This window comes from Periophthalmus magnuspinnatus, chromosome 11 (genome assembly GCF_009829125.3).
Source record: "Periophthalmus magnuspinnatus isolate fPerMag1 chromosome 11, fPerMag1.2.pri, whole genome shotgun sequence".
NCBI classification, from domain to species: domain Eukaryota; kingdom Metazoa; phylum Chordata; class Actinopteri; order Gobiiformes; family Gobiidae; genus Periophthalmus; species Periophthalmus magnuspinnatus.
In genome coordinates this window covers 28,025,588-28,044,305 of record NC_047136.2, presented here as the reverse complement: position 1 = coordinate 28,044,305, position 18,718 = coordinate 28,025,588, and the positions used below count along the sequence as shown (strand labels likewise).

General features: G+C 36.5%; 1 protein-coding gene across 1 annotated transcript in view; it reads left to right on the top strand.

Annotated features, from left to right (window-relative positions):
- Positions 1 to 18,718, top strand: part of khdrbs3 (KH domain containing, RNA binding, signal transduction associated 3) — a 128,695-nt gene that overhangs the window by 63,383 nt on the left and 46,594 nt on the right. Inside the window, exons 4-5 of the mRNA XM_033975260.2 lie at positions 10,221 to 10,367; positions 12,987 to 13,126. Coding sequence (XP_033831151.1) covers positions 10,221 to 10,367; positions 12,987 to 13,126 — 287 coding nt within the window. The remainder of the gene's footprint in view (positions 1 to 10,220; positions 10,368 to 12,986; positions 13,127 to 18,718) is intronic.

The window sequence follows — 18,718 nt, the reverse complement described above, 5'->3', positions numbered from 1 at the left end:
CATTTGCATGGTTATACACTTGGCCCAATTTAGTGTCAGCTTTGACCCACATGTTGTTGTCTCTTCAGTGGAGACGTGTCTAGTAAGTATTTCATTAGAATAATGCCCATAACTGAGCTAATGGTAATAGTTAAAATTATTTTTAGGAATTAAAATAAAATAAATACAAATACATGTATACATTCATAAATGTATAACAAGAAATCCATATCCTGTCTGGAATTTTATGTCAAGTCTAGTAACTATAGTTCACAAATACGTTCTGTGTAGAAATGGGATATTAGGCCAATATTTGTCCTTTTTGGCCTTTTTTATCGTCCTTAAAACTCCAGCACAGGCTGATATTTTGTTGTGCTCAATTTGTGGCCCAGAACATACACACAAAGATTTATTTTAACACTTAAATACGAAGTGACAACTGCACTAAATGTGATACACTGCTCTCTTAGAGGTTTATGCTAAAAAAGGGCTGTGGGTCAGTTTGTAGTAAATTTAAGTTTCATAATTTGAGGAGAATAATCACTATATATTTGCCATAAATATTGACAGAGCTTATTGGGTGCTCTTTACACAAACAATCGGTATTGGCATTGGCCATTAAAAAAAAAAAAACATATCGGTCGATCTCTAGTTCTGTGTTTCTGAGTGTGTGTGCTCTGAACTGAACATTTTCATAAGTAAAATTCATAATGCAAATCGAATCACATTTGCATTTTTTTCTTATATTTCTTCCAAAATTCTTCTCTTGCAGTTTTATGTCCAAAAGTTAAAATCCAATGAATCGTAAGCGTCGCTCCTGTCCGGCTCTGTCCTGTCAGCAGCAGATGATGTAAAGTCCTGTTCTACCTCTGCCCCTTCTCGTTAACGCTGTGATTAACTCATCCATTTTCCACTCGGGGACTTGGACTCCCTCTTTAATTTCATTCATACACAAAACACATCTCCGTGAGTGGGGTTTGGAGCTGAACATAACACCTTACTGTCTACGGGACGTGCTGCGTGCTTGTGCATGTTCCCCTTTGCAGAATTAGATACTTCATTATCATACATCTCATTAACAGTCTGCTAAAATATGGACGCCAAGCTGATCTGGGAAATGTTTGGCAGATGGGGTAACTACTTTTTTTATCTTTATGAATTTATCGTGATCTTTTGACTGTCTCAATAAGGCTACATCAAGTTCTCAAGGCTGTGTTTTTTCTGTGGAGTGGATCTGACTGAGTGTATAAGGCGTATAGCTGCAAATGGAAATGTGCAGAAGGGAATAAAAAGGACGGCTGCTTGCAAAAGGCATCTATATACAGGTCAGATTTCAAAATACCAAGTGAAATAGGATTCCCTCAGAGAATGTAGATAGATTCAAGCAAAAGCAATACTGCTTTGGTCAGACTCCAGATGAATTAAATTTGTCATGTTCTTAAGTAGCTAAGGAGCCACTTTTCTGAAGGGGATACAGTACCTTGTCTCCATGTTAATGCTTAGAAAGTTTCACAGTATGTCTTTGAACTAATCTATCTGGAAGCAACAAAAGTAAATCCTCCACCAGAAAAGTTACATATTCCACGTTTAATTAGTACACCGACATTATTTTCCAGAATTTATAGATGCAACTAGTCCCGATACCAACATTAAACGCACTCACAGATTGCAGCGTACAATACAATTTAAATGTTACAATTTTACTCATTCATAAGTCAAATGTGTTTATTTGGAAGTATCGTTCTACATTTGGGGGTTTGTATCTGAGACTTGCAGAGCTCAGTATATTATAATATTTGTATATTATTGCTCTGCATTTTGAGTGACGCATAGACGTTTCCTCCATTCACCTCAATGTAATGGAGATATGTGTGTGTGGATATTCTTCTCTAAGCTGCGTCTCCAGGAGCTCTCTGGTCTGCTGGATTGTGGCCCTCTGTATCCAGGGTGAACTGCTTTGGATAAGCTGATTTACAGAAAAAAAAAAAAAAAAGTAAACCAGGGCAAGATGCTGCCAATCGATAGGAGGAACAGACAGTTGTAATCTGCCGCCGAGGGCTGCTGAGCGGCTATAGACTGTACTAGATCACCAACTCCCCTTATCAGCCTAACAGCCCCCTCCCAGTACAACAGTGAGCAGAATGATCCAGACATACATGCAGATTGCTTTCATGGTGCAGGAGATAACAATGTGTGCAGCGTCAATAGTTGATTTTTTCTACAGGAGGTAATAGGAAAATGGTATTATATGTGCATAACATAATGGAATGAAAGAATTTTACTGTATTTCAATAGACTCCTCTTTTCTTATGAAGGAAAATTATGATTATATATAAACAAACATTATATTAAACGTGTAAACGTTTCTCTACAACTCTACAACCGTCAAAATAATGACATTTTTATTTGTCATTGCTGATGAGGAAGGTTAACAAACACTCAATCACTGCTATAGTAAAAGGTAGTTTTTTCTTAGTTTTCACTTTCTCTTTTAACTATACAAAACTGAAAGTCAGAGCTTGCTTGTACTTCCACTGTGCATTTGGGAATTAAGTTGAAGAGGCTGTGCATGATTTATACTATCATAAAAATCTAAAAAAAACAGAACTATTTTCATTTTAAAATGTTTGCTGCAGTTGCTATCATTCTAATTTTTCACCACGATGAGTTTATAAGCACATTTCACAATTCTCACAGGCCAGAGTGGAGTTTTGCTATCATGCCACTGCTAACCACAACTAGCAAGCTAACAGCGCACCAGTGTCACTTACTGGTTCAGCAAGTAAGTCACTTACTGTTTCAGAAAGTGAACAGATGAACAGTAATTTCACTTAACACTTTGTAATTAGAGGAGCAGGGAGCATCTGTACTATGCATCATTACTGGGGCAAGACAAATTTGACTATATTGCATGAAAAAAATCTATGTTGTATCTATCAATAGCACCATTGTGTGCTGGCAAATCATGTTTTGGAATAGACAGAAAGAGTAAATAATGACTTCTTTTTTTTTATGTCTTTCCTGTGCAAATATAAGATGCGACACATGAAAGAGGAGCAGGCATCCCGCTCCCCGACAGTAAACAGCAGCCGCTCCATCGGTGGAGGTGCTATGCGCAGCCCTCTGCTCGTAAAACAACACAGATTTATGGGTAGAATTATCATATCATTAACATACCACCGGCACTCTTAAAAGAAGGTTATTTATAATTAGGTGACATCAGAGATGCCACGAGTTTGGAGATAGGAAGAGGAAGTCTGTGGCAGTGGAAGACCCCATGAGAAGACTTTATTTTATTTTTTGTTGTTAAAAATGAGAATCTGGGACATCCAACCTGTTGTTTTCTTTGCTCGATATGGCGGGGAGATACAGCGGCGTCCTAATTCCAGCCATCAATAACAATCCCGGCCTGCTTCTGTCGAGCTGCCGTGGCCTCTGTAGCCCTCGCAATGTTTACCGCGCTGTAGTCTAAACGAACCAGGGCGGTGGAGAGAGGAATGACTTAGTGCTGCTCCATTTTCCAACACTTAACCGAACACAAACGTGCCCAGGTAACAGGTATTCACCTCGAACGACCTGCTTATAGCTCTGTTGTTTACCATTCGCACAATGTAGAAGGATTTTTTTCAGGTTGTCCAGTGCAGTTTGTAGAAGTTAGTATCAGAGGTGGTATAAGACACAATTTCCACAAACAAGACACAGGATTTAGTCCACGAAAATGAGAAAAGATGGGAATATTTTTGATTTACTTTAAAATATTGTTACTGTTGTTGTAGCAGTGCTTTTTGGACCTACGGCTTCTCAAGAAATGTAAATTGCCTGCACTTAACCCCCTTTTTTTTTGTCCAAGCCAAGTATAAACACATGTAAAAAACACCTCACAAGACTATTTTTTTCATTTGTGCACAATCTTGCAGCAATTTTATCTCAGGAGATCTTGTCCCATGTCACGTTGATTAAGGTGCCCAAAAGCTTTGTAGATTTTACATTTGTTTTTTGAAATGCCACTGGACGCCACTGCAGTAGTATCCTACTTAAATGAACTGAAATGTACTCTAGGTCGGAAAAATGTCTTTTCAGCTGCTGGAAAATCGCTTTGATATGTGTTCATTAGAAAGGTTTAGTTGTTGGCACAACATGGAAGAATGTATCCTTTTGTTTCAGGCCACTGATGGTATCATGGGGCATAATATGGACTTTGGCAAAGGCATTTTTGGTTATTTTTTTTGTTCAGTGCCCATTTTCCCCACTGCTGTTCTGCCAGTTCTAATATCATCTTTCAATTATACAACACCGCCGAGTATTCTAACCAGTCTCTCGCTGAATGTGGTCCAACTTAAAACTAAGCAATTCGTAAGCGTTCGTAATTAAGCATGGGTAATGGTGGTCAGCCTGCCCAACCTAACTGCCAACTGTGTTACCTTGCAATGAAATAAATTTTATCTGGAATGGTGTCATAGTTAGTAAGTAAGTGTCCTGCTTCCAAAGGACTGCTAATTCAGATATGCCCCAAAGAGCAAAATATGAGATACTTCTCCCACACTGACATGAAACGTGTGAGATTGGGATAGGAAGGGCATCTGGCCTAAAATTCTACAAAAAACACCACAAAACTGTTTGCTGTTGCCACACTATACGTTGGGTTCTTGGCTGACTGAAGACATTACCTGCCGATCAGTAAGTGGACTAAAGTAGCTCAGTTGGTTGCGTGTTGGCAAAGGTTGGGGTTTCAAATCACACTGTTAACATAAATATCATTGGTTGATCAGTCAGATCCACTGACCCACAGGTTGACGGGGCCATTTCGGCTCCCACAGATGAACACTGTCATTGTGTCCTTGGGCAAGACACTTAACCCACCTAGCCCCTGGTGTCTGTGTACACTGGTGTATGAATGTGTGTGTGAATTTGTGAGTGGTTCCTTGATGTACACTGGTCCCTTGTTTATCTCGGGGTTATGTTTTAAAAATAACCCGCAATAGGTGAAAGCCACAAAGTAGTCCGCTTTATTTTTTTACAGTTATTTTGTATGTTTTGCAGCTGTAAAACCCCTCACCACACACTTTATACGCTTTTCTCAGACAGGCATTAACATTTTCTCACATTTCTCTCTTGTTTAATAAATTAATAGTGACTCACATGTATTTCACAGTTCCTCTGACCGCACCTCTTCCTCCTGGTGCCGCTCTGCTGTCGTGTCGATCCAACATTTATGTAAATTTGGCTGAACACATTCTGTACTGTACAGGAGACACGACACGGAGGAGACAATGGTCTACAGTCCAACAGCCAATCAGGACGCAGAACACAATGCATGCTCATACACTGTAAAAAAGCAGGTAAAATTACAATAAAAAAATCTGTGAAACAGCGAAGGTGAACCGTGGTATAGTGAGGGACAACTTTGAGTTCCTTGAAAGTGGAAAAGCACTAAATAAAAATGTAATCATTTACCATTTATAATTTAAAAAGGCAGCATGGCAAAGCTCTCAAAACTCATCTCTGTGTATCTAACCCAAACTGCACTCACAAGATTACAACTGCACAGGTGTTCAAAAAAACAACTATTTATGCAAAAAGTACTATGAAACTGCTGAACAGCTCACTTACTCACAAACTTCTCCTTTCTGGTGTTATAATCAGAATAAAATGATTAGTTGACTAAGACTCCATCGACCGACTGACTAATGACACATTTCATTATCCTATTGTCCAAGTTTTTCTTCTGATGGTAGGCTGTAGATGGATGTTGACAGAAAATAAATGTTTACCTGAAACTTTGCTGTACCTGCTGCTTCTGCTCTGCTGGAGGTGCATTCAACTCCACCTGAACTGAAAAATACTTGATAAAGATTTTACACCTTGAAAGGTGTTGAAGGCGACGATTGACTTGGTGTGGTCTGCACTTTTTATAGACGTTTGGTGGAGCAGACATGTGGTTTACTTACGAACAACACATCTGTACCACCATCTGGAGAAGGTCAAACAGAGGGCACCGTCTTGAACATTGATGGAACTGTGGGCTAAACATTGGGAAGAAAGTTTCCTAGTAGAGTTGATGCATGTGGAGCAGGATGCCACACGACTCTGTAAACGCCTTCACCGGTTGCAGATGGTTATTATGACAAAGAGCGTTTAATGATTCGGAATGTTCCTCTAGGGAAGACTTCGGAGTATGAATCTAAGAAGAGAACATAAATATGGTGGATATACACTGCAATGCAATATTACCAAATCCCACAAGGGGCAGAGTAGATAAACTAACTTGTCTGGAGTACTTTTACTTGTTTTGATTGCTGCTTCCGAAAGAACAGTTTTGAATGTAATTTTTTTGGCTTATGTCCGTGTGTGTGTGTGTGTGCTTGCAAAGAGTTTCCCGCTTCATTTATTCAAAGAATCTGAATATGTGCTGTCAAAGCCTGTCCTGATCTTTGGAGGTGTTTGACATCTGCCCCGTTGTCTTGGAAATGTATGACTGATTTAAGAGTCAAATTACTGTGAAGAGATGAGGGGATGTAGAGGTAAAGATGACCTCGTGTAATCAATTGATCGCATCCCTGGCGGTTTTCAGTTCGACTCTCCCTCTCGTGAGTGTACTGTTTGTTGCTTCTTTTTCTTAGCATTATACCGATAATAGCGATATGGCAATCCATCAGAAACATGCTACAGTATAATTTGATCTAAGTTCCTCCATCACTCAAAATCACACTTTTTATTATTATTATGAATAGACAATATATTAGATATTATTTTTTTTAAAAACCTCTACTGTTGCCCTTGAGTTCATGGATATTATTGCAGTTACAATAATTAAATAAATTCATAATCTTCAAGGCAAATAGTTGCTAGCAAAATGACAATGCATACTGGATATTTTAAGTCTGCAAACTGAGTAGACGTCTTTATTCAAATAGAGTGGAATTGAAATAAATGAAATCCCTTGTGTCTGTTGGTTTAAAAAGATGATTCTTTTTACAGCAGCACCATAATTCAGCATCTCCCGTGGAATCGGGTTTATAGGCGTTCTGAAAAGGCCGCTCACGTTTTGATAAAGTTCGAGTGGAAGAATCCTGACACCAAAGGCATCCAGCAGATATGATGATGAAGTACTGCTCAACGGCACGTTTGTTTGGCCGCCAGGCAGCTGGGAAAGGACTAAAGTAATCAGTCACATATGACAGGCTTCTCCGGATACAGACTACAGACATATCAATATTTTCTCTTTGTCTACTCCCAACTCCACTGCACCCGAGCATCCAACCTCATTATGTAAAACTCCTCGCAGTCAATCCTCGTGAAATGCAAAAAAAAGATTCATGTTTCAGATGAGGACTGCTCACTTGTTTTTATTCACTTCATACTTGACACATATGCCACAGCTGCCAAGGAAATGTGAACAATTTCAGGAAATCATTGTGGAACTTTGGCATGTTCAGACTGGTGTTGTCACAATACTAATACTTTGAACCTAACAACAAGGAAAATATCTATATTTGATACCAAATGTGATTACACTTTTATAATCAAAATGCACATTTATAGAAAAAAACACCCTAATTTTCAACACAAAATCCTTTTAGATGCCATCTTATACTAGTCCTGAGATCAATCAAGTTCATTCTAAAACTACAGTTTTAAATTTAATTGTTTATTTGCAAAGCAATGTTCTAATACAATGTTCAAGTACATCTGACCACCATTTCATCGTACATTCAATACAACATCATTTCCAGGAGTTAACACCAGAGTTATAATTGTATCATTATTGTATTATAGAAATAATGGTATTACAAATAAACAAAAATAAGAAGCAAAGCAAGGATGAAATATACAGTATTGAAAATAAATAAATACATACATTAATTAAATAAACAATAATAATATCAATAATAGTACTAATACAAATAAAAAAGCTAAATATATATATAAAAAAACAACAACAAATATACAGGTAAAATCAGTCATTGAGAGGTGTTCATAGTCCCTCAGAATAATTCAAAAATGGAGTCCAGGTCCAAGTGTATTTATTTTTTTCTAATTTCAAAAAATAAAACGTCTCTTATTCATCTAACAAAAGTAGGTGGGGATTATTGCAATGAGTGAAGTAAAAGCCATAGCATCTCATGCATCGCTTGATACAGAGCAGTCAATAGGACAATCCCAAGTATAGCGTTTATACAATTTTTTTTTAGTATTCATAAGTCCTCAAATCAATAGTTAATCGATATTATAGTGTAATATAATGATTTTTTGACATCCCTCATTTGAACTCATACATGATAGCAATACTGTCAGCTACAGTAAGTTTGTTGTTCTTTGTTACGTCTGCCCAACAGTGAAGAAAGACAATATCAATATTTAATTATACTAAACTCTTTTAGCTTTTAGCCATCCATTTGAATGCTCAGAAATCAGGGTAAAATCTACTCATTTTCCATACTTAACCATTTTTTACTGTAAAATGTGCATTATCAATGGAAAAGTTGGCAATTAAAAAGTCTGAATAATAGATGATACAGATAACTTTAAAATGAACCATAGGGTGCACAGAGCGTTCCTGAGACTTACACTCACATTGTAACCAAGACATTTGCGCAGGAAGTGGCATAGTGTCAAGCGACTGTATCGTGTGCTTATCACGGTGACGCCTATTTTTAAAGATGCCAACAGCAGCAGAATAGAAGTAGAGTACTACTAGTATGTGGCTGTTTGTCTCCTGTGTGCGGCTCATATATTCAGACTCAGTATCTCCTGTGTGCTGTCAGCTCTTTCCACTGTTATTTATTTCTATATCATGGAGCAGATTTGTGATTCAAAGGTCACTGTAGTGCACATTCACAACAGTCTCAAAATAAAGTGTGTAAAAGTACCACATATCAATATCTTAATCTTAGTTTGAGAGATTTTTTTTGTTTAGTTTATTAGTTTATTTGAAGGGACAATGTGCAAAAAAACATTAATAGATGCTCTGCACCAGATTATAGCCGAAGCTAGTTCCGTCTGTAGTCCCTGAACAGGTGAAAAATGCTATACAATATAAAATATAGGCAATATAATACAATACAATATAAAATGTGGGCAATATAACACAGGAACAATATACAAATATACAGTAAAGTTAAAAGTGCAATGTGTGATGTAATGTAATGTAATATAATGTAGTGTAATGTTATGTAATGTAGTGTAATGTAATGTTATGTAATGTTTCAAACCAAATTTTCAGACCAAAGTTTAGTTTGTTTTTATACCTGTGACAGTGGTGTTGCTGTGACGTCATGTGACCACTCTGTGAGCAGGCATAAAAACAAACTCAATTTAAGTCTGAGAAAAATGAACCTGTTAGAATAAATTATCGGAAGACCAAATTATCCGCACTGAAGTATCTCAATCTTTATTTTTAGACCCACCTGTAGTTTTATCCCATATTCTGCTAAATTAACTTCAAATACATGTGTGCATTAGTATTTAGTTTCATCCATGTTTCAGGAACACTTAAAACTAGGTATGACATACCTATGGTATATTGGCTCCATGACAACAAGACTCAACAAGATTTTGACATAATTTATTGCAAATAAATTGTGCAGTTCGGTTCACAATTTTTTATTCATTTTATATTTTTATTGTAATTGTTTTTTGGAACAAAAGATTGCTAAGGTATCAACCCATTTTTTGTTCCACAAGATCATTCCTGCATCAATCAATCAATCAATCAATCAATCAATCAATCAATCAATCAATCCAACTTTATTTCTATAGCACCTTCCAACAACCAAAGCTGCCAAAAGTGCTGTACAACATTAAAAACACGATTAAAAACAATAGACATCATACAAATCATTATTACATTACATTGAAATAAAGAAAGTGTCACAGGGCCACTAAGTGTTAAAAGCCATTTTAAATAAATAAGTTTTAAGTTTGGTTTTAAACAGAGGCAGGCAGGCATGTGAGCACTATTATGTAGCAATTTTATCTCACAACATCTCATGACATGAGATCCCTCCATTATTTTTCATCTTTAGCATCAGGCTGCTAATAGCCATGCTGCAACTTTAGCTGTTTCACAATGCTATATGCTATCAACACAAATGAAATGAAACATGAAATATCCATAATCACCGATATAAGCCTTTCCACCTCCATGTAACAGTAAAAATGTTGTGATTTAATGGCACAACGTTCTTATTCTAGACACTTTTTTCTCTTCTAATTAAATGTGTTTGCTTTGTTTATTTCAGGAAGAAGAACTACGGCAAAGCGGAGAGGCCAAATACCAACATCTAAACCAAGACCTGCATGTCCTCATCGAAGTGTTCGCCCCGCCCGCTGAAGCCTATGCCAGAATGGGTCATGCCCTGGAAGAGATCAAGAAATTCCTTATACCAGTACGTTCCTCTGATCACTCCCTTCACTTTGAAGTTGCCAGTAAAGCAAAACGTCATTTTTACCAGAATGCTTGAAAAAGTCACTGTGGAGCAGATATTCCACTGTATTATTCTATGTTTTGTCTTTCATTTGTTTATTTTATTTTTAGTGTATTTAAAAACTGTCAATTTGAGTCATATTTTCTTTTTAAATTTGTTCTTTGAACTTTTAAACTAAAATTGTACCATATTAATTTTAGAAAATATAGGTTATTCCCTAGTCTTTTTCTTATTACTGTATTCTTGTAGGCTTTTAATTTATCCCTATATCAAAAAATATTAATACAGAAATGTTTGGTATAATAGTTACTAGAGCTACAAATAATGATTATTTCAGGATTTGACTATTTATGTTTTGATTAGTTGACTAGTCCAAACTAAGGCTTTTCAAATACACTATCATGCAATTTAAGGTTAAATATAGTGACTGAAGCCTTTTATATAGAGAATATTTATAAATAAAGTGTATTATTGATGAAATTCAGAAATTGTTTATTGTTTTTTGATATTTTGATTTTGTAATACCACCATCTTTGTTATAAAAAAAAAACACAAACACTCTTTTCTTATGTATTTTAGCATCTTTAGACTCCAGATAACGATTATGATCAGAATTCAACTATGATTATGTTTTATAGTTGACTAGTCAAAATTATTCAATGAATCTTTGCAGCCATAATAGTTATGAAGATGTGTAAATTTGATTGATAGATTTTATGATTGTGTCTTGCATACAAAAAATGCTGAGCCCTTTAATGAGTTTATAAGACACCATTAACAAAATACAACAGGCCAGTTGCCAAACGTGTGTTACAAAAAGCAATAGACTCATTTAAACAAACTCATTTGCTGCTTCTTCCAGGTTTTACACAGAAAAGATGCCAACTTATAAACATTAGAATGAAACAACCATTTCATCTTGTTGCCGTCATTACACCAGAACATTTCAGGGCATTGGCTGAACATTTCATCAAATAAAGGATTTCTAAATTCATCGTAAAATGGACAATACAATAAAAGATGAGCTTCACTTTCCACTTGTCCAGCTCACATAAACCACAAATATGCACATTTATAAAGTCACAAAAATCATGCCACTCAAATACAAAAAAACATTGCTATAAAACTTGGCCCATATCACACACGTTAACAGCCAAGTATTAAAACAGGTGCTTTTAGTTATACCATCGCCATCTATAGGTTTTCATCTAATCATTTTCATAACAAGAACAGTAGAGCTTTTTAACTGGAGCCGTTCCATGCCGTCCTCCCTCTCCGTGGCAGTGTGAAGGTGCTGCTGTATTTGGGTGAAACAGGGACATGCACTGCACAGAAGGCAACATCTCCACATGGGCCAAATCTCTCTGTACCAACCAGCGCTCTTCCTCCATTCATTATGCATGACCTGCCCTGTGCTCACAGCTATGATCATTTACATCTCATGATTAATTATAAGCACACGCACTCAGCCCCCACTTCATTGTTTATGGAGTACATGTATCGATTCAACATGCGCTAATCATATCAGTCAATAACAGCTCCCACAGGGGTTACATTATTGGACCAGTTATCAAAAAGGTCATTACTGAAGGTGGGAAGTTTTACCATGTTTCAGATCTAACTCTTCTGTTTAGTTTGTGGTTCTTTATAACCTGTACTTTTCTTATTTCATGTCTCCGTATGTGGATTCTAGGTAGTTCTTAGATATTTTAAGTTTAAAGTTCATAGCATAATGGAACGGGGGACATTGTTTTTTTGCTAATAAAATCTGAAAAATGTACCAAAGCCTACAAAAAAAAAAAAAAAAAAAGAAAGTACAAATAATACAAAAAAAAAGAAATACAAAAAACAAAACAAAACAAAAAAACAATCACAAATTTACTTTTAAGCACAATGGAATGGGGGACATTGATTTTTGCTAATAAAATCGCAAAAATGTACCAAAGCCTACAACATACAAAAAAACAAACAAAAAAATAATAAATAAATAAATAAATGAATAAATAAAAAATACAAGAAATAAAAGAAAAAAAAAAGAAAAACTGTTTTGTTTTGTTTTAACTACAGCTGCATGTGAGCCCATCCAAGACACTCATAGCTCATTTTTACTTTAAAAAACTTGAACTCAGATTCCACTACTGTGAGATGAGGCTAATGTGTTGGTGGCGGTCTTTGCCTTATGCTTATTTTTCCTTCTGTTGTTTTTGTTATGTTCATATGTTCTTTTTTAGAACATTTTTAAATACTTTTTGCTGTAAAAGTTAAACCATTAGTAATTACTGCAAAAATGTATTCCTGAAAATGAATTCAAAACAAATGACCTGACACATTTTATTTTCTTTATAATTTAGTTTAAACTACCGGTAGCTTCTGTCTTGTAAGATAAAACCACATCTTGAGGATTTTATCAGCCCAATATCTGAATGTTTTGTGGCCGAGAGTAGCAGCGGTCACGCCACTACTGTAAAGTACATTAATTAGATATTCCCGGGGCTGTGGGCCTGTAGATAAAGCCTGTAATTGAATCCAGTGTAATTGAAAGCCATGTTGTGTATGTGTGTATTTTGTGTGTGCGTACAGGACTACAATGATGAGATCAGACAAGCCCAGCTGCAAGAACTCACATACCTGAATGGAGGCTCGGAAGATGCCAAGGTGCCGGCGGTGAGGGGCAAATCAGTCGCCCGTGCGAGAGGGACACCTGTTCCGGGCCCCCCCAGGTAACCCCCCCTCCCTCCCTTCACCGCTGCCATATGTGTGTTGTTGTGTATAGTGCACTCTTCATCAGCAAGGGACGGCGTATTATTTACAGTTAACGAGCTAATGGCTAGGCCACTTTTTCAGTAAATGGATGGGCAACGGATCCTGTTGCGTTGGCAGAGTTAATGGTGTCATTTAGAGTTGCGGGACGTGTAGCAGCGCCTTTGTCTGGTCCCTGAGAGCATGGATCAGTCTGGTGTCACCTTTTAAATGACAACACAAAAGGACAATGCAGACTTTTTAATGTACAACTTTCAGCAGTGTGTTAAGGATTTGAAAGGATTTAAGGTCAAGTGTACTTATTACAGCGATATAATAGACCAATGTCAACAGTGTCACATTAACATATTCTATTGTTACGATAGAATCAGATGGACGCTGATGAGTCTAAATGCATTGTTTTGTTTTGTTTCTGTGCTGCCAACATGAAGAAAAATAAAAACATGAAATTACACCTTTTAACCTTTTTAAATGATAATTTAATAATTATTCTACAATTGAGAAAAAAAAAAATAAATGTTTATACAGTACCATACTGTAGCCTCCCCATAATTTGCACTATTATGATCCATGAAATAGAATATAATCTTTATGGTCATCTTTGGCTTATCAAAACAAATGGACATTTTTAGCATAAAATATTGAAATTTTAGAACATACCCAATATAATTCTTTAGAGATCATCTAAATTATATATTGCATATATTATGCAATATATAATTTACATATTAAATGCCCACAGCATATTAGACAAAACTTTTTTTTTGTTTTTACTTGGTATCTAGGCACACGTTAAATGTTTCTGTACCAAAGCTGCCTTAACCAAAAATAAATAAATTATAGTCCATATTTTAATATTGCAAACGACTCAGACTAGGAGCGGTTCAGAAGCCCTTTAAGACAAGTTTACAAACAAGGACAGTTACTTCAAGGACAGTGTAACCCGGGCCCCAACCTAGAGCCCCACTTCTTGAGACGGGTTAGACTCTCCACTTCTCTGGCGTTTCCCGTGGGGAGAGGAGGTGAGCCATGTGTTGGGGTTCACCCCGGTGAACCAGAGGGTCACATCCCTCCTCCAAGTTGCCGATACGATACATACCTTGATATATAGGCCACGATACGATACGTATCTCAATACAGTGCACGGTCGATTCGATACAATATGATACAATATATTTCAAATCGATTCAATACGATTCAATGAAAAATAAAGGCTTTCGAGGCACTTAACGATCAACCCCTTATTTTATTTTTTTTATTTATCTTACATTTATTGAAGATGAATGAACACAACAAATTGCATTTTGTTTTGTGCATTTTACCAACTAGAAAAGCACATCAGACTGTTACATTGTCCAGTGTTACTCATCCACAGCTTATATGAGCTCCATATTTACATGTAACAGGGACATGTGCAGTTTAACGGCTCTGATCACAGCATATTTACTAAACAACTGTGACACTAAAAGTCTTTGTTAAACCAAAGTTAATATGAAATAAACATATTTTAATCATCTAAACAGTGAATCTAATGTCAAATATTCTGTATAAACGAGTTTCTTTCCTCTAAACAAGCCACACAATAGAGCTGTGACAGAATAATTTGATAAAATATACAAAAAAATTGTCTCGGTGATATATCGATACAGCAGCCCACGATATCAATACTGTATTATTAAATCAAACAATTCAATATTTTGATATTTTTGCACACCCCTACGTGGCACCGGGACACTGTAGGTCGGAGGTGGATGATTGACTTTGTCGTTGTGTCATCTGACCTTTCGGCCATGTGTCTTGGACTTGGGTTAGGAGGGGCGGAGCTGTCAACTAATCACCACCTGGTGGTGAGATGGTTCCACTACCGAAAGAGGAAGCCAGAAAGACCTGGCAGACCCAAGCGTATCATGAGGGTCTATTGGGAATGTTTGGTGAAGACATTGGTTCTCGACCGGATAAAGGCGACTTGCCCTCTTCAGGTGGGTGGAGAGTGCCTGCTTCAAGTGGAGGAGTTCAATTAAGTTGTGCACTGATGCAGTCGCTGTATCAGACAGGTGTGGTGAAGAAGGAGCTGAGTTCCTACCCTCACCTATGGTCATGACCTTTGGGTAATGAGCGTAAGAACAAGATCGTGAATACAAGCAATCAAAATGAGTTTCCTCCACAGGGTGGCTGGCTGCTCCATTAGAAATATGGTGAGGAGCTCAGTCACACGGTAGAACCGACCTGGCCCCGGATAAGCAGAAGAAAATGGATGGATGGATTTTAATATTAAACTCCTAGTTGACTGATACATTTTCACAATATCATTTTCAGTCATAACATTTTTAACAAAACATAAATAATTCAACAGCTGACAGCCTTAAAGAATAACATCTTACATTATTCCCCTGAATAAAATAAACTTTAAACAATACAGCAGTTTGTGTGGCATGGCAGTTACATTTCTCCCAGCCTACTATAAACTCTATCTTCAGAAAGCACAAAATGAACCTTGTATTTCCAACTGACTGCACCTGAGCGCTAATATAAAATATAAGCCAAAGGAGCGATGATTGGCACACACAAACCCCCCAAAACAAAAGCTGTTATCATTGAAAGTTACACTCTGCTTATTTACCCGAGTTTATTTGCCCAAACTGGGAAAAGTGGAGCTGAGGCTTCTCTCCATGAAGCAGTGAGTAAAAACAAAATCTTAACAACATATTAGCAACAGAATGTTGCCTTTTGTGTATGTGGAACACTGCAGGGATTCTAAGCAATCATTTGGTGCTTTCTCCAGGTTATTAAATTGAAAGGGTTATATCTGGTAGCAAATGTAGTCCAATTGAGTAATGTGTGTGCTTGGACTGTATTAAAATAAGACTACAACTTTACTATGTTATCTAATAGCAACGCCTCTGCTCCATTGTTTTGACGTTTCTCCCACATACTAACCTAAAGGAGACATATTTAGATAAACCACATTATAATAGTTTCTTCCTTCCATTTGCCCACTTAAAGTTGTATTTAGAGTGATTCACTCATGTTTCAGTAATGTTTATTCTCCTGTTTTCAAGATATCATTGCTCCGATCAACAACAGTTTTCAACGCCACGACACACGTCTCCCGCTCTTTACTTACTTTGTTGAATTTTCAGAATTGGTGATACACATAGGATTCAGTAACGTCATGTAGCCATGTTGGTACAAATGAAAAAAAAAAAAAGTGTATGAAAGTGTGATCTGGGACTATCCATAGAAGGGGCCAACAGTGAGGTCCAGCAGAGCGGCACTTGAGGGGCAGGGGGTAATTGGCTTTCATTGGTCTAGCAATTTTCTGACCTGGAAGTCAGTGGAATTTTCTCTTTCATTTTTCTCAAGTTGTTTTAAAATCTCCAAAATATAATTATCCACGGGTGACATACAGCAGACTGTGTAGCCCTATCACTATATCATTTACCTTGTTAGTCTATGGACCTCTTGCTTTACATAATATACAGTAACCTTAACAGATTCTTAACAAGTCAGGGGACCATGCAAGTAGAAAATGATCCATTCCTCTATCCCTGTCACGTAACCATTTTTAGGGCTCAATCAAAAAAAAAAAAAAAAAAAAAAAAAAAGCAAATTAATACAATTTAACATACCTAGAGTGCATTTTCTTACATTTACTCTTTTGTCATCTCGTGCACATTTTTGTATATTCCTGACCTTTTCATTGCCCAAAATCCCTTCACTTCTAGTAAACATCAATATGTTAATGTCATCATAATTAATACATTTGACTAGTTTTAAAAAGTAGTTAAAATCAAATCTAAATGGAGGCTTCCACATACCAAACAATTTTGCACTGACCCTAGCCACACACAAAATAACTCCTACACATTCTTTGGCTTTCAGTTGTCATATTTATTTCGAAGTCGGGAAAACATTTTGGTGTAGAAAACTAAAAATGCCTGCCAGTCAGTGTGTGGGAGTGCCAAAGATTTTTGTAGACCTACTATTCATTGCCTACGCACCTGTTGCAAGGAACAGATGTGCAAAGTACTATTTCCTCAACTTTAAAAACAAACTATTCACTGATTGTACTCAGAAGTTTGGGAAAGCTTCTGTAAATGTCTGTACCTCAATATGTCCTTATAGAGGTCATTTTAATATTGCACGAACATATGTGATGAGATGATAGACTCTTTAACTTAAGTAAATACAGAATATACAGTACATTTACAAGTGAATGACCGTACTACCATTGCATACTACTACTATTGTGTCCTTTGGCAAGACACTGTCTCATTTGTATGAAAAAGTTTAAACCTCAGTTCAAATTACAGGAATAGGACCCTCGAACACTTGCTGTGAGTGTACTTTAAAAAACATCCTGCTATGTTATGGATTTGTTTCACTTGACTGAATGCTTTGAAAAGAAATGTTACTCTTAAAACGCTTCTGCAAATTTCGGTTACACAACATCAATTTTTCATTTGCTGTTCAAATGCAATCTACTCCACATTTGAACCAGATCTAATGTGTTTGAACGTGAGACACTATAGCCTGTAATAGAAATGATAGTAAATGCCCATAATCATTAGCAAATTTGTGCCAAATTTCCATAAAAATCCTTTATATGTTAATGCCCTTGGCTGTGGAGCATTCATGTGAACCCACGCTAATTCAGCCTCTCCGGAGACCCAACAGGACTACAAATATAACACACTATTGGCCATTAGACCGCTCTAAAAGCTTTGTGTACAAGACCAAAAAGGCACAGAGAGCAGCTTATTGTTTGTTCTCTGTCTTTGAAAAGAAAGCACAAATCTTTCATCAGTTTTGGGAGATAAACAAGGTCACACACAAAGACGTGCTATTCCTTCAGGTAGAATATTCTGTGGTGAAAATGATGCAGTAATTAGCATTTTCCAGATGATATCCAAGTCACAAAGGCAACTGTACATGTGCGTTTCAAATCAGGTACACTTTTTGAAATGAGTTGGATACTGGATGTTATAATACTTATTATAATACGCACAGTCTTTATAGTTAGACATTGAAAAAAATATTGCACAGACTATAGTACAAAGCGTCTTAATTTGTCTTTGAAAATGTATTTAATCAAATCAAAATTCAACATTAGATTTCTCAGAACCACTTCCAAAAGCATAAACAGCTGTTGTAGTGAAAATGAAATGTGATGTTTATTCAAAATGTTTTTATTTTTTTCTGCAATGATTTGTAATTATGCTAACGACTACACAAAAAACATGCTTGTTTTTTTTGTGGATTTCATATTAAACCAAAATGCTTTTCGCAATCAAGATACACTTTTCAACCCAACTATTTTTAACCTGCTATTTTTCTACAATTATTTCTAGTTCAGTAATGGTGATATGCAAAATAAAATTAGCAATTTTCTCAAGTTTAAGTGAATGGTAGTAAATGACTTCAGGCCATGAAAGTGATAGTAAACTATGATTTCACTCTCACTGTTTATGGGTGCAGCGCTTTGGGAGACACATTTTTTCAAGAAGTATGTGCAGTGCCTGGGGTGTCATTCTAGTACACTTTGAGATTAT